The following is a 19,047-nucleotide window of genomic DNA, read 5'->3' as shown; positions in this document are numbered from 1 at the left end:
GAAATTATTAGGAGTATGCTTTGATATCTAAAATAACTTTATATCTTAAAAGAAAATCTAACACAGAAATTTAATTCAAATTGGATAGCATTCATAGATTTCAATTTAACACATGGATTAGCTGTATATTCAAAGATTATATTCCTCTATACTTAGAGTCTACATGTTTTTATTGAACTTCCAAATAAGAACAGATTTTGGCAATTCAGATAATATTTATTATAGTTTATAAACTCACTTGGTGAATTAGTGTTTTGAATATGACTACTGATATTCCTGATTTTCTCAGTAAATACAACTTATATTATGAAGTACAATTTCAAAGCAAACCAGACTGTAATGCATATCAGTAGATTCACTTAGTAAATCAATATTGAATATGAAAATCAGCAAGAAGCTAATATAAACCAACATTACAACAAAAAATATAGTTGACTGATATATTCAAGAATATTTTTTATATCAGCCTTTCAAAATTTTCAAAGTATTACATCCTCAACTTTACAACACTATTTTATCTGGGTAATTTTTTGCTTTACAATTCTCCTACAGTATTCTACATGAACAGAAACCGTACATCAAGAGGGGGTGGGGGCAGTGGTTTTTTAACAACAGGTTCTGTGGGCGTGGCTTAGTTGGGGGTGTGGCTTGGCAATCATGTGACTGGGTGGGCATGGCTAGCTGGTCACGTGACTGGGTAGGCATGGGTAGCTCGTCATGTGACCGAGTGGGCGTGGCTATGTGCATAGGGACTACTTAGAGGGCTGAAAAAAGTCATTTCTGACTGGGCCTCGCACTTTTGACCGGTCCTCACACTTATGACCATCCTCACATTTATGCCCGTGCAGCTTTCTTAACAACCATGTCACTCATTTCACAACTGCTTCTCTTCACCATGGTGACAAGATAGGGCAAAAACGTAAAATGTGAGGACAGTCGTAAGTTCGAGGACTGGTCAAAAGTGCGAGGACCAGTCAAAAATAACTTTTTCAGCCTTCTGAATAGTCCATATGCACAAAAGGACTACCCAGAGGGCTGAAAAAAGTGATTTCTGTCAGGTCCTCGCACTTTTGACCGGTCTTCGCACTTATGACTGGTCATCATTTATGCCCATTGTAGCATTCTTAACAACCATGTCACTCATTTCACAACTGCTTCTCTTCACCATGGTGACAAGATAGGGCAAAAACGTAAAATGTGAGGACAGTCGTAAGTTCGAGGACTGGTCAAAAGTGCGAGGACCAGTCAGAAATAACTTTTTCAGCCCTCTGAGTAGTCCATATGCATAAAAGGATACAGCAATAGAGAGGGATGAAGAAAGGGAAGGGAAATTAGAGTAGGAGGGAGGGTAAGAGAGGGAGGAAGAGAGAGGAGAAGGAGAAAGGAAGAGGAAGTAGGGAGGAGAAGAAAAGGGGGAGGAAGAGAAAGTAAGAAGAAAAGAAAAGAGAGAGGTGGTAGGTTTGAGGAGAAAGATTGCTGTGCAATAAAAAAGATGAAAGGGAAGAAAGCCAACCCCAAACAAATATAAAGATATTAAGATAAAGAATGAATTGTTAAACTTTAAAGAATAAAAGAGAACAAATATGAATAAATAACAATAATTAGAAACACACATACAAACATACAATGTATTTTCTTTGAACAGAGTATTTGGCCGGTTCACAAATTTAAACAGTGTTTAGTCATTTCAATTAAATTTACAATTTCTATATTTCTTTTTTGCCATATTTATTCCTCATCTATTTTTGTAAAAAACCAATATTACTCTTCATCCTCATCTCTAATCTTAATCAAATTCAATTTTTCCCTTCTATTCTATATTATACCCCTTCTCATTGTCATCTATTTTTATATCCATCCTCACATTGGTTAATTATGTAATATTAGTTGTTTAATATAAATTCAACATTTTAATATAAATCAATTAGTTATATAACTACCTTTTTTGTATATTAATCAATATGAACATGAATATTCCAATTATTTCCATGCAATCCAATTTCTTACAAATCAATTAATTATATTTACCAATAATAATAAACCAAATAATTTCCCCCATATATTCCTCCAAACCACAACTTAACCATTTCTGCTTTCAGAAATATACAATTAATAGTATCTCAATTATTACAATTCCCTAGTTAAATAGAGCTTTTTTTCTTTTGTGTTTTAAAATCCTGAACTCTCCTCTTTTTCCCTAAATTTCCCATTGTTTGCACCTACCTTTTTTGGTGAGGAAAAAGAAAAGAATTCTGCCTGACTAATTTTCCAACCTTGCAGCAACAGCAAAGCAGTTTCAGTTTCATGTTTCAGCAGAACTAAGGGAAAAAAAATCTGCTCCAGGACTCTTTGCAAGGAAGCAGAAGAGCCCTGAGCAAAACAGCTGAGACAAATCAGCTGAGAGCCGGGAGGCCAATTAGCCTATGCTGGGCCAATAAAATTACAAAAAAAAAACACCACCAAACCATTTGTTAAATTGCTGGCTCCCCCGCCCCTCGCCCACCACTATTTATTGGCAATAAATAGTGGTGCGGAGGGGCGGGGCAAGCCAGCAATTTAACAAACGGTTTGGCTGCACCACTGGCTCTAGGGCGGCCCTTTGAAGCCCCGCGGCAAGAATTTGAAGTTTTTTTTCCTCTAGCCATCAGCTGGGACTCCGGAGGCAGCAATAGATGGGGAGTGGGCGGGGTAAGCGAACAGCCGGCGATCCAACAGAGCAGAGAGTGAGGGTGAGTGAAGGCGTGGAAGCTGCTTTCTCCATCCTGCTCTCTTGCGTCCAGAGCCGGTGGGGAACCATGTGGCAGCCCACGTGGATCCCAGGCAGCAGAACTCAGGCTAGGGAAGGGGTGGGCAATTGTGGCTCTTTTACAACCTGTGGCCTTCAACTCCCAGAATTCCTGAGACAGCCAAGCTGTCTCAGGAATTCTGGAAGTTGAAGTCCACAGGTTGTAAAAAAGCCACAATTGCCTACCCCTGGCTACGGTAGGCTGGCGCCATGCGGGTGGGAGGCGAGGGGCGGGCGACCCAGCAATTTAACAAACGGTTCGGGGGCCAATAAATTACAAAAAAACACTGAACCATTTGTTAAATTGCTGGCTTGCCCGCCCCATTTATTGGGAATAAATAGTAGTGTGGAGGGGCGGGGCAAGGGGCGGGGCGAGCCAGCAATTTAACAAAGGGTTCGGCCGAACCGCCTAGAACCCCCAAAATCCCACCACTGGGTGGGGGGGAATTACTTTGTATAATATTAACTTCATTTATTGTAGATTATTTAATACATGTAGTCCTCGATTTACAACACTTCATTTAGTGACCATTCAAAGTTACAACATCACTGAAAAAAGTGAGCTAAGACCATTTTTCATACTTGGAATCATTGTAGCACCCCCAAATTCAGATGTTTGGCTAGTAACTCATTTATGGCCATTGCAGTGCCCAGGGGTCATGTGATCATATTTTGCGACCTTCTGACAAGCAAAGTCAATGGGGAAACCAGTTTCACTTAACAACCGTGTTACTAATTTACCAACTGTAGTGATTCACTTAACAACTGTGGCAAAAAAAGTCATAAAATGGGGCAAAGTCACTTAAGAAATGTTTCACTTAGCAAGAGAAATTTTGGGCTCAATTGTGGTCGTAAGCTGAGGACTACCTGTATATAATACTATCAAATTCCACAGGAACTCATGGTAGTGCACATTACAAACTAAAATAATTGTAAAATACAATAATATAAATTGCAATGTTTCTTTAAAATGATAATTTTAGTTATAAGAGATGTACCAATGAAGATATTAAATATTCTTTGAACAGCTCAGATTTTAAATAAGTTTTTTCTAAGGTGTGGAGTGATGGATCTGAGTTTCTGGTGGAAGACTCTTCTTTAGGGTAGGTTCCAAGGCTGATAAACCAATGATATGAAGATGAAGGTGAATAGATACAATATATTGATGTTGTGAAACAATTATACACACCTACAGAAGTAAATCAAAGAGGAATCTAGGTCTATATATACAGTTCTTCAGGAATGCTTTTTTTTGCACTGTGCATGATGGAAATAATTACTGTTATACATACAGTTGTTGGCTCTTTTGTTTACATTTCACACTTATAGACACTTCTGAAAATAATGAATAGTTGTGTGATCGAAGATGGGCTGCCTCACACTTTACAATGCCGCCCGTACTGAAAGGACTTGCGGGAACGTCAGGGTTTAATAAGCGTGCATTATCTTTATCCCGTAAGTTCCAGCTGCTGGGTAGACTAATACGCGTTACCTCAAGAAAAGGGCTACAGATCTGATCTGATTCCCCCACCCAAAAAAATGTTTCTCCAATCTGTCGGGATGGGGGAGAGATGTGCGTGCGCATCTCACACGAGGCGAACAAGTCTTGACGAGTCACTCGTACGTACAGTACAGTCTCTCCCGCTCACCTTCCCCCTCGGCAGATTCCCGCCTTTTCTCTTCCATCACGCTGACGAGCGCCTGCTCTAATTTGCGGAGGAAGAGCCGTTGGGCGGGGAGGGGGAGCAGAGCAGCGGGTGTCTCGAGCTGAGGCGGAGCCTGGAGGGCACGCGCTGGTTCCGGGTCAGATGACCTTGTCTCTGAGAGTACAAACTTCCCCCACCGCCACCCCACCCCGAGCGCTTTGCTGGTGGCTGGGCGCGCGCGCTCTGCAGGGCAGCAGAAGCTTTTGGAAATGCATGGTCTTGTTGTTCTGTACGGTTCAGTTCCAGACTCGTGCCCATCCTCTCACGAGAAGGTATTTAAATAATGGGTGAGGTCGTTTCGACCTTTTCACTTTGCGAAGAGAAAACGGAGGGGAAGACGAAGTTCTGCTTTTCTGAGCAAAAGACAAAAAACATTCTCTCCGACGGGGATAATAAGTAAAATGGGCTGCTGGGCACATGAGCCCTACACCCAAGTTCATAGCGTCCACAAATCAAACCTGTGAACACCCGGAGATCGACAGTCATTAACCACCGGCACTCAAGCGCACGTGATAGCTTGCTTACTGGTTTTACAGAACTTAAAAGCCTGTAAATTGGTGGGTTTCTTGTTCTTCAACCAGACCACTTTAAAATATACCTTGATCATTTTCATGTGGCCTTTTTAATTAGCATTCTGCACAATAATAAGTACAGCCTTCTACACTTTCAAAGTTAAAGCCTCAATAAAGAAAATTATGCAACTTACACTTAATATTCCACAAAAGGAAAATATAAAGACTGTGTACTGTTGTGGTACTTGTCTCTTCCCTTTTAAGGAAATGAATGCCTTTTGTTATACATACTAACATTGTAACCTTTTCTTTTTCCCCCAGTGAAATGTCTTAAGACAGGTGAGAAGAATAGGACCACCTGGAACACATTTCTATTGCATGTGATCTGTTTTGGGGTAGGGTGTGGCTTGTGCTTATATGCATGTATGTTCCTTATTGGATAAGATAAAGAACCACATGTACGGTAGTTCTATGCATGATAGCAAGCTCCCATCTACCAATTATATGCTGTAAAGTTAAGGACAAGCAGGCAAATCACAAGGAAAGTGAAGAACTTGAACAGGAAACACTTTGCAATAGAGACCAATGCCTGTTTCCTTCACTTGCCTTTTACATTAACATGATTTTTGGTGCTAATGTTGCTTCTAAAAAACAGGGTGATTATCTAACCACCCTATGCCCACCTTCAAGTCCCAGATTTAAGGTGATCTAGAAAATAACCTTTTCTGCTCAAGATGCCAAGGGAGCTATCGTGTCTATATTGACCAGGTTAGTCTTGTTTATTGATAGATAATGCAGAGACAAGTGAGAGAAGGCAATAGGTGCAACTGGCTATTTATTTATTTAGAAAATTTATACCCTGTCTCCCCCAAAATAAGACATCCCCTAATAATAAGCCCAATCGGGCTTTTGAGTGCATGGCAATAAGGCCAAACACTTATTTCAGGGTTCAAAAAAATATAAGTCAGGGAAATGCATGGTCTTGTTGTTTTGTATGGTTCAGTTCCAGACTCAGGGAAACACGGTATTGCCTATTTGCACATTGCAACTCAAGGCAGTTTGCAGGAATATAAAAACATAATATATAAAAAATAATAAATTAATAAAATATATGGTAATAAGACCCCCATCCGTCACCCCAGTGACAACACATCACACAAGCCATTTAATGGGCTCCATCCTGCTCTGGGTTCCACAGGCCTGCTGGCAGAACCAGGTCTTCAATGCCTTCCGGAAGATTGTTAGAGTGGGGGCCACTCTAATCTCTGGGGGAATGATGTTCCAGAGAGAGGGAACCATGGTTTTCGAAATATTTTTCCCTTACCAAGGAAAATATGTGTTACTAACCAACTAAATGAGCATAAGTCACATCACATTAAACTATTACATTGTTGCAGCCTGAGATAGGTTAAGTGAATAAATAAGTGTACCTAAGTGGGGTAAGGGCTTCATTCTGCCTTCAGCATCAGGTAGTGAAAAATCTTAAATCTCATCCTTTGATCTGTTGAACTTCATGAATTGGCAAGAGAAATGAATCTTGATCTTCATAAGAAAACCAGTTTAGTGTAATGAAGGTAGAGTACTGGTATTACCTACTCTATTGGGCCAAGAAGGGGGGGGTCCCCCTCGTTGAAATGTACCCGCCTGGTTTCCGCACATTTCATCAGCTAAGGTCACAGGGTAGGGGCGGGGGGGGGGGTGGCGGTTGTTATAAAAGATCTTGGTCCGAGGGAGGCCACTGTTCCTCAGATTGCTGGATGTGAGTCCCTCCTGGTGAAGTGGGGTCATGGGGCACAGGTGGGCTTGCTAATCACATACCTGGCTCCCTGCCACGTGGCAGCGGCTCTGTGCAGATCTGGATGGGCTCAACCCATCCAAGACCGAGTGGCTGTGGTTTCCGACGTCCCGATATAGTCAGTTGGTGCCATCACTGACTATTGGGGGCGAGTCGTTGGCCCCCCCGAAGAGGGCTCGCAACTTGGGTGTCCTCCTGGACTCACAGCTGTCTTTAGAAGAGCACTTGACAGCTGTGGCCGGGAGGGCTTTTTATCAGGTTCCGCCTGATTCGCCAGTTCCCTTTCTGGATCGGGACTCGTTAAGCACGGTCACTCATGCCCTCATCACTTCCCGCCTGGATTACTGCAATTATAGCCAGCTGGTGCCATCGCTGGTTATTGGGGGCGAATCACTGGCCTCTACGGAGAGGGCTCGCAACTTGGGCGTCCTCCTGGATGCATGGCTGTCTTTAGAAGAGCATGACGGCGGTGGCCAGGGGAGCTTTTTATCAGGCTCGCCTGATACTCCAGTTGCGTTCCTTTCTAGATCGGGACTCCCTACGCACGGTCACTCAGGCACTCGTCACCTCCCGCCTGGACTACTGCAATGCTCTCTACATGGGACTCCCCCTGGGGTGCATGCGGAGGCTCCAGCTGGTCCAGAATGTGGCCGCGTGGGGGATTATGGGAGTGACGGGGCACTCCCATGTGACACCTCTCCTGCGCGAGCTGCACTGGCTCCCGGTGGTTTTCCGGGTGCGCTTCAAGGTGTTGGTGACCACCTTTAAAGCGCTCCATGGCTTAGAGCTGGGGTATTTACGAGACCGCCTTCTGCCACCAATAGCCTCCCACCGGCCAGTTTGCTTGCAGAGAGGGCCTCCTCAGAGTGCCGTCCACCAGACAGTGTCAGCTGGCGACCTCCAGGGGGAGAGCCTTCTCTGTGGCGGCGCCCGCCCTCTGGAACAACCTCCCCCCAGAGATACGTACAATACCAGACCTCCGGATTTTTCGTCGGGCCCTGAAAACTTATTTAACCTAGCCGGGCTGGCTTGATCCCACTGTTTTGGTTAAATTTAATTGATTTTAATTGGGTTGTTTTAAATTGCAGCCAAAAATATTTAATCATTTTTAAACCGTTTTTAAATTTTGTATGTTCTGTTTTATTCTGGCTGTTCACTGCCCTGAGTCCTGCTGGAGAAGGGCGGTATACAAATTGAAACAAATAAAATAAATAAATGCTCTCTATATGGGGCTCCCCTTGAGGAGCACCCGGAGGCTCCAGTTGGTCCAGAATGCGGCAGTGCAGGTGGTTATGGGAGCGACATGGCGCTCCCATGTGACTCCCCTCCTGCGCGAGCTGCACTGGCTCCCGGTGATCTTCCGGGTGCGCTTCAAGGTTTTGGTTACCACCTCTAGAGCGCTCCATGGCTAAGGACTGGGATATCTATGAGACCGCCTTCTGCCACCAGTAACCTCTCACCGACCATACGCTCCCATAGAGGGGGGCTTCTCAGGGTGCTGGTGGCCAAACAGTGTTGACTGGCGGCCCCCAGGGGGACAGCCTTCTCTGGAACGAGCTCCCCCCGGAGATACGTAGGATTCCGGATCTGCGCGCTTTCCACCTTGCCCTCAAAACATTCCTATTCCAGCAGGCTGGCCTGGCCTAACCTCTCTCTTAAATTGCTTTTTAAACTTTAAATTTGTCTTATAAATTGGGGTGTTTTAAATTTGTTTTCTGGGCCAAAGGATTTAATGTATTTTAAATGGTTTTAACGTTTGTATTGTATGTATTTTATTTTCTGGCTGTTCACCACCTTGAGTCCTTCGGGAGTAGGGCGGTATATAAATTTAATTAATTAATTAATTAATTAATTAATTAATAATAATAATAATAATAATAATAATAATAATAATAATAATATTGAAAAAAATCTCAAGTTATAGTGAGATAGGCAGCATATAAATTTATAAGTAAATGAAAGCTCCTTGACTGATTTGGGACTACTAGCTCTTAAAACTAGTAATTTTTAAATGGCTGATATAACAGCAAAATCTTCTGCTCCCCTGTGAATATATGATGCTGTTACATAACCACAGTAGGATTTGGGTTCATTTCTCCCAAGTAAGTTTTAAAAAGTCTTCTATCCTTTAAGAGAATATGTGAATTCACTTCAGCAGCAGATGCTGTTTCATCAATGGCCAAACATTATTAGATTCATCTCAGAAAAAAAGGTTAAGATTCCAGGAATCTCAAGTTTTTATGATTAAGTGATGCACACCAAAATAGACATTTACAAAATAAATTGGACTTAGAATATTATGCTAAGAATTTAAGCAAAACATGTAAACCTCAGGACAATTTTTTTATTCTAAGAATATACTACTTCCAAATGCAGTTAATATGATAAAGAAAATTTAATGGAGTCAACTTTAAATACTTTAAAGACAGTATTAGTTTTACTCTATATTTAAGTGATGAATATGGGAAAACATAGTTTAAACATTTCTTAGGCTCTTATGTGTTTTGTATTTGTACATATGTGGACAAGCAAATACTCATTTAAAGATAGTCCTCGACTTACAACCAACAATTCACCCAAAACTTCTGTTGCTAAGTGAGATAGTTAAGTGAATTTTGCCCCATGTTATGACTTTTCTTGCCACCGTTGTTAAGTAAATCACTGCAATTGTGAAGTTAGTAATAGATTGTTAAATGAATCTGGCTTCCTCTTATTGCTTATCAGAAGGTCACCAAAGGTGCTCACATAACACTGGGACACTGCAATAAAAATAAACTAGTCAATTGTCAAACATCTAAATTTTGATCATGTGACCATGAGGATGCTGCAATGGTTCTAAGTATGAAAAATGGTCATAAGTGACTTTTTTTAGTGCCACTGTAATTTTGAAAAGTCACTAAATGAATGGCTTACACACACATACATACACATATTTAAAGTCTAAATATAGTCAAACCAATTCTTTCAAAATGAATTTCAATAGAAATTTCTATGGAAATTATAAATAATGAAAACAGTCCATATATCTAATATAAAATTCACACTTTTAAATAATATTTTTATTAAGAATAAGCTGTTTACTATGTGTTTAAAGATTTACAACCAAAAGCAGTATTATATACAGGCAGTTGACTTTCTAAGAGGATATAAACCAAGGTCTGAAATGGTTTTTGTGTCAATTTTTTTTTTTTTTTTTACAAAAAAGACATTTAACCTTTCAATCACTTACAGTAAAATTCATGTTAACTTCAGCCAATTACACATTTACATTTCCTTAAAATATGAAACATTGCATTGATAATGCACTAATTAAGCATGCTTACAATTCAAATATCTAAAACCTGAGTCAAACCTAATAATGCTCTTGGTAAAAGATTCTTAGAATATAGAGACTGGTCAGTTGTTAAAATAAAACATATACTTAACAGAACACTGACTTAAGAATGCAGCATGACATCCATTGCTTTGCCCCCCATAATTTTGTGATGTTTACCATTCTTGATCATATGAAACATGCCGCATCTATTCTTTTGCAGATTTATCCATCAATATTTATTTAGGGAATAATATAATTGATTTGCATTGAAGTCAAAGAATTTAATAGCAAATTCTCAGGACAGCAACTTCAATCCCATATGTTCTATTGGTATTAAAAGCTCTTGAACATCAGGGTTTTATTACATTAACCTCCATATTTGTTACTTGATGTGTCTTAAAGCCATTAAATTTGGAAAAACAGATAATTGATGGGCAAGGCCTTTTAGATCTTATATAAAGACTTATGAGAGACTGATAAGAATTGTGTCTTATGTAAAGACTGTTGAGATTTTATTTTCTGATTTTTGTAATATTTGTATTTCTGGTTTCTGAATAAAGTTCCTGCCAGCCATAAGACCAACTATCTTTTTTCTTTGTAATTTCTAATGCAGATTTTTTAGTAATACCATTCATGATTTGTCATATTCTCTACATTTAAAAAAAATCTGAGATAACTCCAATTTAATCTATGACATTTAAGTGTTAGATATTTATATTAATGACTATGATTCATACGATAATTTCTTAAGGCAGAAGGTGGTCAAACTACTTTGACTGGTCCTTTACACTGAAGATTGTCTCAGCTGATTAATTGTAATGCACAAAGCGTGATGGGATGAAACGAACTGAATAAACACTTGAAGCAAAATAACTTCACTTTTTTTGTAACCGTGTAAAAATTATTTTCATAAGAAATAGCTTTTATTATAATACAAATAAAAATTATTTGTGAGATTTTTCATGAAAACATACCCATTTTTATCTGCAGATATTATACTCAACATTACTGCAGATTTGGCAATTCTTATTTTTCAAATTCAGCCATTCCACTTTTGAAATTCAGCAAATACAGGCTTTAAAATTATATACAGAAAAAACCTCATCTGACATTTCAAGTAATGAGACAGACTTAATTCCAAATAGCAAAATATTTCCCCCCACTAAGCACAATTCATTACATTTGCCTGTTGTTTCTAAATGTTCAGTGAAATGCCTTTATTGTGTATGTCCTAAATAGTAACTGAAAAAACTCCCACCAACAAATCAATTATGTCTTCTGCTATTATATTTCAAGTCATATTTTTCTAATAGCATGTGTTTGGAATACACATACATATTCTCTTAATTTATAGAACACAAATAAAAAATTGTTAAATTAAGACACACCAGGAATAAATTTCATGTTGCTATTTTCCAGCAAATATAAAAATCTCAACAGTCATTTCTCATGAAAAAGAAAATTCTTCTGAAGAATCAAAGGGATGGACCGTCGAAGCCACACAAGAATGGTTGTTTATATACCTGGGAATGGATTGCTGTTCAGCATAGCTTATTTTCAGTTACTGTACAGAAGAGTTCTCATCTCCAACATTGACCAATTGGTTGTTCTACTATTAGAAACATCATTTAGTAGAGTTTTTGCCAAGGTGAAACAAATCACGGATGTCACACAACGCTTGTTTGAGGTTTTTCCCAAAGCGATGAGAATTCTAAAAAGGTTAAAAATCAAATTCACAATCACATAGCAATCTTATAGTGTATATAAAGTATGCACGCATATACACAATTCTACTTTTTTAATGTGTGAAGCTGATATAGCTGATGCCATATACTTTTGTTTATTCGGTGATGTGATTTTTATAGGTTCTTTTCATAAAACCCTTTAATAGGATTAATGTTTGGAAAATAATTTGGACTTGATTTTATTTACTGTAACATTTATGATACCTATATCTACTAAATTAGATATATGATATTAGTAGGTAAGTATATGATGAAAATGGAGAAAGATAGGTTCCAAAACCATTTTCTCTAGAAAGTCATTTCTGAGGCCTGGATAAAAATGTATCAACAGCAGCAACACTATATTAGTTATGTAAGATAAAGCCACTTTTAGGCTGTTGGTCATGGTGCATCTTACATTAGCCACTTTATCTCAGATAACTGCTTATCGGAGTATCTATCTGATTGGATCCAGGCTTAGAAGCAAAACAGAGCTGGGTTTGGCTAGTACTTGACAGAACAATTTTGCAAAAGGCATTGACAAGCTACTTCCATTATGTTGCTAAGAAAGCTGCATAAATGGATCTGTCCACCATCTTAGAAGTCAAATATTTTACTTAAACTTTGGTCCCTGAGAACTTCATGAGGTGTTGAAGAAGTGTTTAACAGTATGCCGGTCTACATATAAATATGCACACCTCCAAATTCACTTAACCCACTGTCTCCTTGCTCTTTCTCTCTCCCTCTCACACACAGAGTTCAGCATTTCTCTTTTCTCAGGGAGAACACAGCCACCTTTCCTTTCATTGGGTATATGAGAGTTAAAGGTAATTCTCTGAAAACCCAGTGATCAGTGGCTTATAAGCACCAGGGATTTGTTTCAATCCTGGTGCCTTAAGGCTGTTGGGATCTGCATGGGGAGGAATCGTCTCTGACCTGATCCTACCAAGACTAAGGGGTTGTTTGAGCTGCCCAAGTCTAGGGATACTTCATCTTTGATCCTGGATGTATCTGTCTGGCCCATTTAATCTACCAGGGCTGGCACAGTCCAGGTTCTTTTTATGATTAAAGCCATCTATTGGGATCCCAGAAATGCGCCTTCTCTGCAGCAGCATCTGCCCTTTGGAAGGCGGCTTCCTGCAAGAACCAGATGGCCTCCTCTTGGCTGTTGACAGGCCTTGAAAACAAGGCACTTTGCCCAGGTCTTAGGCAAGAGAAAGTAAAGCTGTTTTCCTTTCTTCCTGCTTAGTTTGTTCTTCTTTTTTATTTTATTACTTTTTATTAACTGTGCTCTTGATTTACTTGTGAGCTACCCAAAGTTGTTGGGAGTCAGGTGGCATTAAAATTTGATAAATAGATAAATAAAAAAGCCACAAACAAAACCTGTAGTAGATTGCAGCGGCATCTATATTTTCCAACCTTTGTTTAGTGTAACCAGAATATATACATGCTTATTTGGAATACTGAAGTACATTATCTAAAAATAGTGGGCAATATTTTAAAATCAATAATGTATGTTATACAGTTTTTTATAGATCCAATTTTCTTTTGAGATAAGCAGTGCAAAAAAATATACCTGATACAAAAATGGGGCTATTAGTGAATCATACAGGATGAGAGTAATAGACCATAAAATTAATAGAATACTTACAGTTTCAGAACAGGAAAATTTACTGGATACGTGGAAGTTGATAAGATTCTCACCCACAATAATGTAAGATACACCATAACCATCATCAGCAACCTGTAGAAAATATAGGTAGAATACCTCAGTTCTCTACATGTCTGTAACAAACCACCTCAAGATTATTTTGTTTTTAAAAGTCCAATATAAGATGCTCAATAATAGGACATATTTTTATGTTTCAATAAAGACAGGCATCATTTGAAAACAGGTTATCATTATGGGAAGATTTGAAAGGAATGTCAGACTAATATACTGTGGCTTCTCAAAGTGATAGGAACCTTTTGCTTTTTTTTTTAAAAAAAAAAACCTGATATAACCTCAGAATTAAATCATGCACTGTGGTTGACCACAATTATTAGTCAAATTTATTTAAGGCAAATGGCACATTAGCCTTACTGAATTATAAAGAATTTAAATAATCTAATGGATTTGTTTAGCAAATTGTGTAGGAAATGTATATGAGGGAATATAATTTCTTAGGGAAAAAGCAGAAAATTTGGCAAAAATCTATAGATGTTATCATGATCAGAGAAACATCTGAAAATTATGGATGGTCCTTTTGAGAATTAAAAAAAATGTGTAACAAAATTTAATCATCTTCCTATTAATTTTTTTTAAACAACTGTGATTCTTTTAATCCACATGTGGAGAATGTACCATATTCATGATATAACATCAATATCTAACAATTTCTGTTCTAAAATAATGAAGATTTATTTAGTCTATTACTTCTGTCTTTTGTGTGACAAATGGTCTTAAGTTGACATTATACAAGAGGAATAAGAAGCCATCAAAGCATTTATTTGCTGAAATATAGAGCAGTCAGATTTATTACAATGAATCTTAAGTTGATTTTTGTTCTGTACTACCTTTATTATTTTATGGTTAATTTCATAAAATATATAAAGAACATTTGAGTTAAGATATTCAGTTTGCAGAATCCCCTAGTTAGGGATTGGTTAAATTATACAGTGCATTATTTAAATTTATTTTCATGGATTTTTAATATATTATTGGTTGGGCAGTTAATAAATTACTAACAATAAGAAACAGAACTTTTTCCTTCTCTGATCTGTTCCAATATATAAACAACATTAACTTCTCAGCATTTTGTTAAACTGTAGACGACTGATAGAATTAATAGATTCTACCCATCTCAAAAATTATAATATGAAAACTGGGGTAATTGCTTAGATTATGAGAAGAACAATTCATCTAATGTTGCTCAATCAGTACTTTTAAAACATAACATTTCTGATCAACAACTCTAATTGCATTTTTGCTCTTTTCCTTAGATATAAAAGTTAAAGGTTCATAAAGTTCATGTTTCCACTGAAACATGTCTGCAGCATTGTATGATAGAAAATGTGGTTGGCATGAGGTGGTCTCTAATACTAGATGTTTAAAATAAAATACATGCAGACATACAGGTCCAAAGCCTCCACCACTGGACTCCATTCCAGGATTCTTATTCAGATCAATGTGTTGTTGAGGTGTTTGACTTGTTGAAAGTCTCCAGGGTTCTGCCAAAACCTGGAAAAGACGATATAAGAAATTGCACTTTTCAGCTGCTTGCAGGAACAAAAACTACTATTTTGAAATCAAAGGACACGTGCAACTTGAGTAAGCAAACCATCTGTACTTTTGCCAAAACCTCTCTTACAACCACAATTTCCCAAAAAGGGATGGAATGTCACTACTGGAAATATCCCCAGAATATTTACAATTGGAATGAATAGTGGAGTTTTTTAATGAATTGTGAATGGAAGATATGTCAATATCCAATGCATGTTGCTTTCAACTCTCAAAGGCCTGATCAGAGAATTATTTATATTTTTATTTATAAAATAAATAATATTATTTAAAATATTTATATTTTATTTTGTTTATTATAGCTGGGTTCTTGTGAAATTGGATCCCTATATTATTTTGGTGACGGTGATGAGGAATTATTATAAAAAATGGCATAGAGGGGTAAAAAAAGCCTGCAAAATGGGAAAAAACAACCATAATGACTGAAAAACATTTTGTATTTGTTTTGTACTTTTATTGCATTTGTTTTACATACAATTTAATCTGCTTTCTATTAAAAACAATCCCAAAAATACTTCTGTGGCACCAAAGTTAAAGAAAGTACAATAGTTCAAGGATGGATGACATGTGCAGTATACCACGGAAAAGGCATTAAATTCTGAAAATCCTATTTTTTTTTTCACCCAAGCACCTAATAGTAACTGTGTATCTTCTCCAGCATATGTGGGAATTGTAGCTGCACAACTTTAGGGAAAACTGTAGTTTCTTCAAGAAGGTGCATACACGTATCATGATCATACGCCAAAGGATATTATTGAAATTAAATCCAAAGCACTGCATAGCTCTATCAGTTAGACCAGAGATCATTATTTATTTATTTATTTATTGGTTCGATTTATATGCTGCCCTTCTCTGGAGACTCAGGGCGGCTTACAATGCGTTAAGCAATAGCCTTCATACTTTTGTATATACCTGCTTAGTAGTGCTTTCGCCCCCCCCCCCCAGCGGTGTTCTTTTTTTATACAAAGTCAGCTTATTGCCCCCACAATCCGGGTCCTCATTAGACTTAGAACTTGAAAGGTTGTAGGCTAGACTAGGAAGTTAAAAACAATCCCAGAAGACCATGGCAAACTGTTACCAAGAAAATTACAGGAAAGTGACCATATAGGCACCAGCTCACTTCCTTTTATCACTTTTCTCTTGCAGTTTTTTTTTTATTCAGTGTGTTTTTAGAAAAATGTATGAATTTCGGCAGACTCCTTGACCTGCTTCTTAGAAAAACCACTTTGTTTCATATAACCCCTGGGGTGTTTCCAAACCATCGCAGTTTGATTCTTGATTTGGTCGAATCCAATGCATACCCTCCATTTTTGTATTTAACATTTCTATTTCTATGATTCCAGGCACAAAAAGGCTAAGACCAAATATTGCACAGCACTTTCAAATGACTGTAATTCTTGTTTCAATAAATTAAAGTGTTCATAATGCTGTACTGAATGTACACATTTAAAATTTTCATATATATATTTATAAATTTATATTTTGCTGATAAAGAAATAAAGGGAGACTAGTATAAATCTATTTCAAGCCATTTAGCTCTCATCAGCTAGCCATACCTTTACTTGGATTCGAACTTGGGCTGCCTGCATGTTAGGCAGTTGTATTAACCTCTGAGCAACAAGTTCTCCTCCCTTCATCAGCTTGAGCCAGGGGAGAGATTAAGTGTTTTTCTATCGAGGCACCTAGTCTACCTCAACATGTGGGAGGGAGCATACTGCATCCCTTTCACTTTATTTTGGTATAAAATGGTTTGTCGTCAATGCAACTGCTGGAGTCCATTTAAGCTCATGCCTACTGCTTCAGTGACTCCATCCAGCCACCTCATTCTCTGTCGTCCCCTCCTTCTTTTGCCCTCAATCTTTCTCAGCATTAGGCTCTTCTCCAGTGAGTCCTTCCTTCTCATTAGGTGGCCAAAGTATTTCATTAAAGATACCAACAAAAATTTTAAAAAGAGAAAAAACCCAAATTATTTACACAAGTATTATATGGTTACATACTTCTTTTAGAAAAGGTGATTCAACAGCAAGGTATTTGGAGACCACATAAAGACAGAAAAGGTGACGATCGATGCCAGAACCAGTCATGGCCAGACGATATAAACACTGATGATTATCAGCAGCAGCCTTGAATAGATTACGCTTCTTTTCACGCTGTAAATTAAAAAGTGAAAACAACTCACTATTTCTGTTTAAATGCTATTAAAAGGAAACATCAAATTTTAGAAAAAAACAAGTGATCCAACTACAAGTGATCCTTTAGTACCTGGAGTGTCATATCCCACCCACTGGATTTTCCTCACCTGTACAATCTCCCACTGCAATTGTACTACTAGAGAAATGTAATGATTTTTGAGTCAAAAAAGGCAGATGTGCCTATCACATTGCTAGCATCTGATAGATAATGGGAAAGGCAAGGCAATTCTACTGTTTTCTATGTTTGTTTTACTGACATCCCATCTAGTTTATATGCAGTGCAAAATGATGGACTTGAAGACAAAGATACTGGAATTAAAGTTACTGAAACACCAACAATTTCAAATATGCTGATTGAATTATTTTAATGGCTGAACGCAAAGAAGCCTTAAATAATATTTTGCTCAAGATGAAAGAAGGCAAGATAAATGCTGATCTGCTATTCACTATTTTAGAAAGACAGTTAGTGCCAATCCAATGCAAATAAAGAGAGAAAAAAATAACAAAAATTTTATCTTCCGAGACTCAAAAATGTACCTAAATGCTATATGGAATAAGGTAACAAATCAAAACAAAATGTTGAAGTGCAGAGATCTGCTGATAACAAAGGTACATTTTGTCCAGACAATGATTTCCCCAACTGCAAAATGTTTACTTGTTAGATTTTATCCTGCCTTTATTACTTTTTATATTGCTGTGAAATTCAGATAATCAGAAATGCTAAACAAAACAAAGACAGCTCTGTGATATTTAGACTTGATTAACACATTCAACTTACAATTTCATTTGGGTTTTCCATAGCTTGCACAAATTTGCAGGACTGAACAGTACATGAGCGGACTGTTTCTGTTCTGCCTTCTCTAAATAGGCGGGTCATAGATGCTTCGTATGTTAAGCAAAATTTTCCCATGTCCTAAGAAAAATACAAAGTTATTTATACGCAACAGTTAAAAAAAAGTCACATATATTAATATTTAATTATTTCGTGTAAGGCCTTGGTATATGAAAACCAGGAGTTTACAATGTTATTACAGAATAAAAGTTTGGCTGCCTAAGATTGCAAGTTTGTTCAGTTTATGCTCGCATGCTATCCAGAGTGCACAACAGGAGGTGAACTATCTCTGCACACAGAGCAGTTAATGGCATTCTGCTGGAGTGTCGGCGTCATCCGGGGCTTTTTCTCTGCTGGTGTTCACCTTGCATTTGGGCTGGTCTGGTACTGGTTGGTTTCTTGCTTCTGCCATTAGTCCCACTGAAGTACTACCTATTGATCTACTTGCATTTGCATGCTTTCAAACTACTAGGTTGGCAGAAGCTGAATCAAGTGAGGGGAGCTCATACTGTCATGCGGTGCTAAGTCTTTAACTGCTGAAACACAGACAGCCAACCTTCCCTGGTTCACAAATCCAGTGTCTTTAAGTTGCTAAAGTACCATGTCTCTTTGATATATGAATATAAATCCTATTATATCAGTCACATAAATATGAACATCAACTCTTACTTTCAATACAAACACACGCCTTTATTCCCATCTCCATTTTAAGAAAGAAAGAAAGAAAAAAAGAAAGAAGGAAGGAAGGAAGAAAAAGAAAGAAAGAAACAAAGGAACAAACAAACAAAGTAGTATATGAGAATAACTGTAGAGGAGGCAGGAGGACTACAGAGAGCAAGGCGATAGTACTGGCCTTTGTTACTGAGTGAGCAACAGTATCTAGGTGCATATGGAGCTAATCTCTT

At 37.9% G+C, this 19,047-nt stretch overlaps 1 protein-coding gene across 2 annotated transcripts in view; it reads right to left on the bottom strand.

Moving 5' to 3' along the window:
• Positions 1–9,830: 9,830 nt before the first annotated feature.
• Positions 9,831–19,047, bottom strand: part of CPT1A (carnitine palmitoyltransferase 1A) — a 47,854-nt gene continuing 38,637 nt past the window's right edge. For both annotated transcript variants that reach the window (XM_070932325.1, XM_070932333.1), the window contains exons 16-20: positions 18,089–18,223; positions 17,116–17,268; positions 14,954–15,058; positions 13,490–13,582; positions 9,831–11,825 (exon numbers count right to left, since the gene is read on the bottom strand). In XM_070932325.1, the coding sequence (XP_070788426.1) occupies positions 11,739–11,825; positions 13,490–13,582; positions 14,954–15,058; positions 17,116–17,268; positions 18,089–18,223 (573 nt within the window). In that variant the 3' untranslated portion in view covers positions 9,831–11,738. The remainder of the gene's footprint in view (positions 11,826–13,489; positions 13,583–14,953; positions 15,059–17,115; positions 17,269–18,088; positions 18,224–19,047) is intronic.

Source organism: Pituophis catenifer, unplaced genomic scaffold (genome assembly GCF_029215685.1).
Source record: "Pituophis catenifer annectens isolate HBS135680 unplaced genomic scaffold, rPitCat1.0.hap2 SCAF_1, whole genome shotgun sequence".
Lineage (NCBI taxonomy): Eukaryota > Metazoa > Chordata > Lepidosauria > Squamata > Colubridae > Pituophis > Pituophis catenifer.
The sequence above is the reverse complement of the archived record's forward strand: the minus strand, read 5'-3'. Positions and strand labels throughout refer to the sequence as shown.